The sequence below is a fragment of the Zingiber officinale genome, chromosome 8A (genome assembly GCF_018446385.1).
Source record: "Zingiber officinale cultivar Zhangliang chromosome 8A, Zo_v1.1, whole genome shotgun sequence".
Lineage (NCBI taxonomy): Eukaryota > Viridiplantae > Streptophyta > Magnoliopsida > Zingiberales > Zingiberaceae > Zingiber > Zingiber officinale.
In genome coordinates this window covers 105,809,862-105,817,663 of record NC_056000.1, presented here as the reverse complement: position 1 = coordinate 105,817,663, position 7,802 = coordinate 105,809,862, and the positions used below count along the sequence as shown (strand labels likewise).

The 7,802-nt window shown below is 50.1% G+C and overlaps 1 protein-coding gene across 1 annotated transcript; it reads right to left on the bottom strand.

The window, feature by feature from the left end:
* Positions 1-596: 596 nt before the first annotated feature.
* LOC122009906 (allene oxide synthase 2-like) lies at positions 597-2,326 on the bottom strand. The gene is made up of 2 exons (XM_042566219.1): positions 1,393-2,326; positions 597-1,299 (listed from the first exon to the last, which is right to left on the bottom strand). Exons 1-2 carry the CDS (start codon positions 2,275-2,277, stop codon positions 700-702), a joined length of 1,485 nt encoding a protein of 494 aa, XP_042422153.1. The 5' UTR covers positions 2,278-2,326; the 3' UTR covers positions 597-699.
* Positions 2,327-7,802: the final 5,476 nt, after the last annotated feature.

The window sequence follows — 7,802 nt, the reverse complement described above, 5'->3', positions numbered from 1 at the left end:
CCTTAACAATCGATTCTTATATTTTAACAATAAGAGAACAATGGTTGATATCATAGAGAAGATTTTAGGTCATTAGAGGGTTCGGAGAAGATTCTCGCGCGATAACATTGACTTTGAAAGCTTCAATCCTTTTGTCTTTTTGCTCGACCTTTAAAATTGATGTAGAATTATCAAAGCTTGGTCTATGACGACTATTCAACGCACATGTCGTATTGATCTTCTCATGTTAATCTTTTATAGTTATTTTTTATGTAATCATTTTTCCTCCACAACCTTCCGATCCTATCCAGAAAAGTCTTCTCGATCGTTAGTGGATCACTATGCAGAAAGGAGCACGATGCAGTAGTGCGACGCATTAACAAACTTGGAAATAATGCTAAGGAACAGCTAATCACACGATTCATATTGGCATATTTTAGTAGCTATTGGGGTGGTTGTACCAGTAACGCCGTGAAATTTGCTAACCGTGCTATTCTTAGTTGCAGAAGGTTAAACAGTTTGGGCTGCAGGTTGTCAGGTCATCCGAGGAAATTTTCATATTTGTATTTTACTTCAGATATCTATTTTAATAAAATTAATTTCCAATAGCAATGATGTTAAAATTATTTAAATCTCAATCGATTATATTTGATAAAGTGATTCAACTAGGTAATAATTAAACAACAAAAACAATAAACGCCCGCATGCATCGAGGATGGCTTAATTGTTGTTGGAAGAGGAGGCGCCGGTGGACGCCTTAGCCAAGGAAGTTATATTCACCTGTGCGCCGAGCAACTGCGTGCCCACCTCGGCAGTGAAGGAGTCGTACCGGAGAAAGAAATACACGACGAGCAGCCGCCCCACGAGGACCACGATATCCTTCGCTGGGCACTGCTTGTTCGCCACCGTCGGGCTCACTGTCTCTGGCCCGTTCGACCAAACCACGTACTCGAGCAACTTCTGCCCCTCCTCGCCCACGAACCGATCCGGCACGAACTGGTCGGCTTGGTCGAAGACTTTGGGGTCGCGCGTGGCGAAAGGTTGGTAGCCGAAGAGCATCTCGCCTGAGCGCACTTGGTATGCCCCATCGTGGCTCTCAATGATCAAGTCGCGCTTAGCGTGCCCGTATTGGTACTTCACGGGAGGGTCCAGGCGCAGTGCCTCGTAGACCACCGAGCGCGTCAGTTCCATCCGTTCCACTGCGGCCACTGTCACCTTTCCGCCTGCCGCCGCCACTTCTGCACGGATCTCCTTCGCTAGACGCTTGTGCAGGTCCTCGCCGGCCTTTGCTAGACACCCCATTATCCCGGGCAGCAATACCTACAAGTAATTGTTGGAGTCCATGATCTTTCAATTAAGGTGAAAATTATATACAAACAACGGCTAAATAAATAATTTTAAGCGGAGCCGCACCTTCATCCCTCCGTAGGAGTTGAAGACGGTGGCGAAGAGAAGGTTGTGGCATGCCTCCTCCCGTGAGATACCCAGCTTCTCGGCGGTGTCAAGAACGCCGCTGGAGGCGGCGGCCTCGTTGATGTACTTGTAGAGCGCCTTGTAGTCCCATCGCGCGATGAGCGGCGGCAGCGGAAATGTGTGCAGAAGAAGCTCCTCCAATATCTTGGGGAGGCCGAGCGTCATGAGAGGGCATAGCTGTAGGAACAGCCACCGGGTGCTCCTCGACGGCCCCGTGCTGCCGAGCGTCGTGGCCGACGGCCTCACGCCGAAGAACGCCTCACCCAAAAATTCGAACGCGGTGTCGTCGTTAAGCTTGTTAAAGTCCGACGACTTCCCCTCCCCAGAGTCCAACTCCGCCTCTATGGAGTCGAAAAGGGCGCTAAATTCGGATCGGAAGGCCGGGAGTACGGCGTCCTTCCGTGTGGCGAGGAGGGTAAGGAGGAGCTGCTTGATCAGGGCGTGCTTCGGCTCGGAGGGGTCAAGGTAGGCGCAGACCCGGAAGCCCCCAGTGAGGGCGGTGGAGGGCATGTAGGTTCCCGTAAAGAGGTCACGCTTGGCGACCTTGTCGACGTCGAAAAGAACAGGGAAGCTCTTAGCGTCGAGGAGGGCGATGACGCGGGGGTTGGAAGCCATGAAGGGTCCCGGCGGCGCATTGAGGCGGACGACGGTGGAGTTGTACTTGTCAACGCGAGACTGGAAGAACTTGTCCTGCCCGTCGTAGTAGAACCCGAGACGATCTCGTATGGGGGAGATGAACGGGATGCCGTAGCTGCCAGGGACCTCCTTCGCTAGGAGATCGAGGCCGTCGGTGGCCGAAGCGTCGGAAGCCCTTGGTGTGGCCATTGGTAATACCGATTGCTATGAATCAATCGGTGCGTTTAATATTCTTGAAAGAGAACACATGTTCTCGAAAAAGCAGACGTGCGCTATAATTAATATTGACTAGTTACACCGCGTTTCCATTTTTGACCGAGAAAGACGAAGTGGGAAAATATTAAAAAGAAGAAATAAACCTTAGTAAAATAGTTTCCGACTCAATTAAATCTCCTATAAGGATTAACTAGTAAAAATATCAAATGGTGTAAAAATACAATTGATACGATATATGATCGTGGGGTCGAAGAGATGATCTGATTAAGAATCAAGCCTATGGAATGGTCAAAAGTCAAGCTCATATGGTGGTCAGAAGTTAAGCTTACGTAGCGGTCAGAAGTTAGGTCTGCCTGGAGATCAAAAGTCTGATCTACGTAGAGATCAAGAATCAGGTCTACATGTAGTTCAAAGGGCACAGTTATGAGATGGGTTGGGTCAGGCACATATGGGATCCCAGAGTTAGATCCACGTGTCAAGAACTCAGAGGCCAGGATCGCAGGTCGGGATGTGTCAGCCAAGGATACAGGTCCGGACTTACAATTATGCAACACATGACACACGGACAGAAGCGTACAAGTTGGAATATACGAGCCAGGTACAGGTCAGGACTTGTAGCCTTATGGCTCAGGATACATGGATCGACGAAGCGTACAGGTCGGGATGTACCAGCCAAGGATATTATAGTCTTATGACTCAGGATACATGGATCGACGAAGTGTACATGTTGGGATGTGTCAGCTAAGGATACAGGTTGGGACTTACAAACATGCAGCACACGACACATGGACAGAAGCGTACAGGTCGAAATATATGAGCCAAGGGTACAGGTTAGGACTTGTAGCCTTATGACTCAGGATACATGGATCGACGAAGCGTACAGGTCAGGATGTGCCAGCCAAGGATATTATAGCCTTAAGGCTCAGGATACATGGATCGACGAAGTGTACAGGTCGGGATGTGCCAGCTAAGGATATAGGTCGGGACTTACAATCATGCAGCACACGACACATGGACAGAAGTGTGCAGGTCGGAATATACGAGCCAAGGGTACAGGTCAGGACTTGTAGCCTTATGGCTCAAGATACATGGACAGAAGCGTACAGGTCAGGATGTGCTAGCCAAGGATATAGGTCAGGACTTATAGTCGTCCAGCACAAGACACATGGATAGAAGCATACAGGTCGGGATGCGCCAGTCAAGGATACTGGTCAGAGCTTATAGCCTTATAGCTCAGGATACATGGATCGATGAAGCGTACAAGTCGGGATATGCTAACTAAGGGTATAGGTCAGGACTTGTAGCCTTATGGCTCAGGATACATGGACAGAAGCATATAGGTCGGGATGTGCTAGCCAAGGATACAGGTCAGGACTTATAGTACTCCAGCATAAGACACATGGACAGAAGCATACAGGTCAGGATGCCCCAGCCAAGGATACAGGTCTGGGCTTATATCCTTATGACTCAGGATACATGGATCGACAAAACGTACAGGTCAGGATATGCTAACCAAGGACACAAGTCAGGACTTATAGCCTTGTGGCACATAATACAAGGATTAGAGCGCATAAGTCGGAATATGCAAACCTAGGAATACAGGCCCAAATCACAGGTCAGGAAATACAGATTGAGGCATACAGGTCGGGGATCAGGATAAGCGGGAGCAGACTGAGGCATACAGGTCGGGAATCTAGATAAGTGGAATCGGACTAAGGCGTGCGGGTCTGAAGGCAAGATAATCGGCACCAGACTAAGGCGTACGGGTCAGATGGGTAAGTAGTTCACAGGGTAGGTCGGTCATTTACAAGACAAGACATGCAGGACAGGACCGAAAGTGCAGATCGGGATTTGCGATATGGCAAGTACAAGTTAGCGACAGGTCTATACCCACAGGTCAGGGTTGGCCAGTATGAAGACCTAGCCCAAGGTTAACAGGTTGAGGCAAGCATCCACTACAGGACAAGCAAGTCAGGAAATCGTAATCACCCGTCAAAGAATAATCACAGCGTGTCAGGGAATATGCTAACGGTCTAGGGCTCGTTACCCCCAGATTCCTTCTTCGACCCATAAGAAGATGCCCTATGTCAAACACCGCCAGACAAGGACTGACACCCGACATTCCCTAACACCTGCCAGACTCCAAAAACGTCCACAGCAGTATAAAAAGGGAGGCTTCATCATTACGCAGGTACGCTCACTCGTCATTTCATACTTGTCTTCTACTTTCTTCCTTTCTCTGGATTTTCTGGGGAAAAAGTACCTGACTTGAGCGTCGGAGAACCTAACCCGGGGACTTTTTCCATGGTTTCTGGTCTCTAATGACTCGTGAGCTCGTCAGAGTGTGCGCAGGACCTCTGTTTCGTCACCACCCCCTGTCATCCGCTCGTGTAAGCTTTTCCGGAGGGTGCCAGATTGACCCGGCTTCGCAATGACTTTCTGTCAACACTAGCGACCTCGTGGCCCGCCTTCATCCGACTCAGCTTCCGGACGGGATCAAATTTGGCACCGTCTGTGGGAATCTTCCTTACCTGATCTGGAACGTGACGATGGAGGACTCGGGACGAATCAATGTGACGATGACTATGGGAGAATACGAGCTCTTCAAGGAGGACAAGAAGCGGGCCGCCTCAGAAAAGTAGCAAATAACCGCCTCCCGACCAAAAAAGCTACCTGAGGTTTCTAAAGAACCTGCTCACGCCTCTGATTGAGGCTCTAAGTGAAAACAACTTCTGGAGTTTCCCCCTGCTTTCTACAGGGAGCTGGGCCAGGGTTATTATCAACCCAAGCCTGGATATTACAGCCACAAGGAGCAACCCCAAGCTTCTGTGACTGAAAGTTCGTTGCCTAAAGATTCAAAGAAGGGGAAGGTTATCATCCCTCGTGACGAATGCCGGTCAGAACCGGAAGAGAAAGTGCCCTTCTCTTCCAAAATATTAGAGGAGAGGCTACCAAAAGGGTATCGATCCCTTGCTATTGGGGAATACGATGGCAGCAAAGATCCTGAAGACAATCTTCGAAAGTTTCAAACGCGGCTTTGCTGCATCAATACAGCGACGCTGTAAAGTGCCGAGTGTTCCTGAACACTCTATCAGACTCTGCCCAAAAGTGGTTTGATAGACTGCTGCATAGATCCATCACCTGCTTTTCTGACTTTAAGATAGCATTCCTGCGCTACTTCGCCAGCAGCAGGAAGTATCAAAAGACAGATCACTGCTTGTTTGCTCTCAAGCAGGGATCTGCCGAGCCGCTGAGAAGTTACATCAAGCGATTTAATCAAGTGGCCCAAGACATCCCCTCGGCCACATCTGAAATACTTATGAGCGTTTTCTCCCATGGGTTAACCGAGGGAGAGTTCTTTAGGGATCTCATCGAAATCCCGTAAGGAACTTTGACGAGATGTTGGAGAAGGCGTCCAGCTACATAAATGTGGAGGAAGCGCAGGCGGCGAGAAGGAAGGCGGACAAGCCACCTCCCGCTACTAACAGACCGGAGAGAAGAGCACCTCAACCGCCCGCTCAGCCTCTCCCACGTACACGGGACGCCCGACCGCCTTTTCACCCCGATCAGGATGCCCGACCGGTGCCACGCGTAGCTGTAGTTCAGGTCCCTCGACCTGGACCTTGGGGACCGCATTATTGCACATACCATCGGTCCCACACGCATGCCACCAACAATTGCTACCAATTTGCCCATGATTCTCGGTGTGCTGCTGAGCTGGGCTTGCCACCTCCAGAGCTAGGATTGCCACCTCCAGAGCTGGCCCCTCAAGTCTAAAGAATGATGGAGGAAAGACGCAACGCGGCGGGGCCAACTGGCAAACCCCGAATAGATCAGGGAGGCCCTAGCGAGCCGCAACAGGGCCATACTGGGGAGCCGGGAGAGGCTCGGGAGGCCGAGAACAGGGGTAACTCGGCCATCCGAGACATCGGCATGATCTCTGGAGGTCCTACCGATGGAGATTCAGGCAGGGCGCGCAAGTCCCATGAGCGTCGGTTGGAAATCCACGCTGTCGGATGCATCAAAGAGCAGGCTGCCGGCCTCGTTATCAGCTTTGGACCAAAAGACCTGGAAGGGCTGGAGCTGCCCCATGACGACGCCCTAATTATCAAGGCTGTCATTGCTAACAGTCGTGTGGCGCGAGTTTTCATTGACACGGGGAGCTCTGTCAACGTACTATTCAGATATGCTTTTGAAGAAATGCAGATCGATGCCAGCGAACTCCAGCCAGTGGCTACTTCTCTGTATGGCTTTACTGGTAATGAAGTAAGGCCCATGGGGCAGATCAAGCTGGCCATATCCTTGGGAAGCGAGCCGTTGGTCAGAACCAGGAGGAGCACCTTCCTTGTAGTTGACTCGCCCTTCTCTTACAACGTCATTTTAGGTCGACCGACCTTGCATGAATTTCGGGCGGCTGTCTCTACATTTCATCAAAAAATCAAATTCCCGGTCGGAGAGCAGGTCGGGGAAGTCAAGGGAGAACAGCGGGTCTCTAGGTGATGCTACATTGACATGGTCAAAGTAAAAGCTCGCAAAGCGCAAAGGACTCAAGATGGGTCTGTACACTCCATCCAAGAAGAGCCCCTAACCATAGCTGAAGAACCCATCCCCTGGGAGGAAGACCAGCTATATCTTGAACATCCAGAGAGTCTTACTTGAGTAGCAGGCGACTTACCTCCCGAGCTCAAAGAGGAATTGATCCAGTGCCTGACCCGCAACAGAGATGTCTTCGCTTGGTCCACCGAAAAATTATCTGGGGTCAAGCCTGAAGTGGTGGAGCACAAGTTGCATCTCCTGATAGATGCTCGGCCTGTCAAGCAGAAGAAAAGAAATTTCTCAGCTGACTAGAATATATATCAGAGCTGAAGTGGACCAGCTCAGGAAAGCAGTACATGTTCATGAAGTACAATTCCCGTCATGGCTTTCCAATGTAGTTCTAGTGGCGAAGCCCAACAATAAGTGGAGAGTCTGTATAGACTTCCGAGATCTCAATAAAGCTAGCCCTAAAGATTGTTATCCCTTGCCCAGGATTGATCAACTGGTGGACTCAACGGTGGGCTGCGAAAGAATTTGCATGCTCGACGCTTATCAGGGGTACCATCAAATCCTCTTGGATGTGGAAGATCAAGAGAAGCTCAGTTTCATTACGGCTGATGGTACCTTCTATTATACTGTTATGCCCTTCGGACTCCGGAACGCTGGAGCCACCTATCAAAGGATGATGGACAAGATCTTCCGGGAGCAAGCCGGGCGCAATGTGGAGGTCTACGTAGATGACATACTCATCAAGTCTCCCTTAGCCGCAAATCTGATAGCGGATGTGGAAGAGACCTGCGGCACCCTACGACAGTACGGATTAAAATTAAATCCCCTGAAGTGTCTGTTCGGGCCCAAAGGAGGAAAGTTCTTGGGGTATCTAATGATAGAGCGAGGAATCGAGGCCAACCTAGAGAAGGTCTGAGCACTATAGAACATGAAAGCTCCCCAGAACTTGAAGG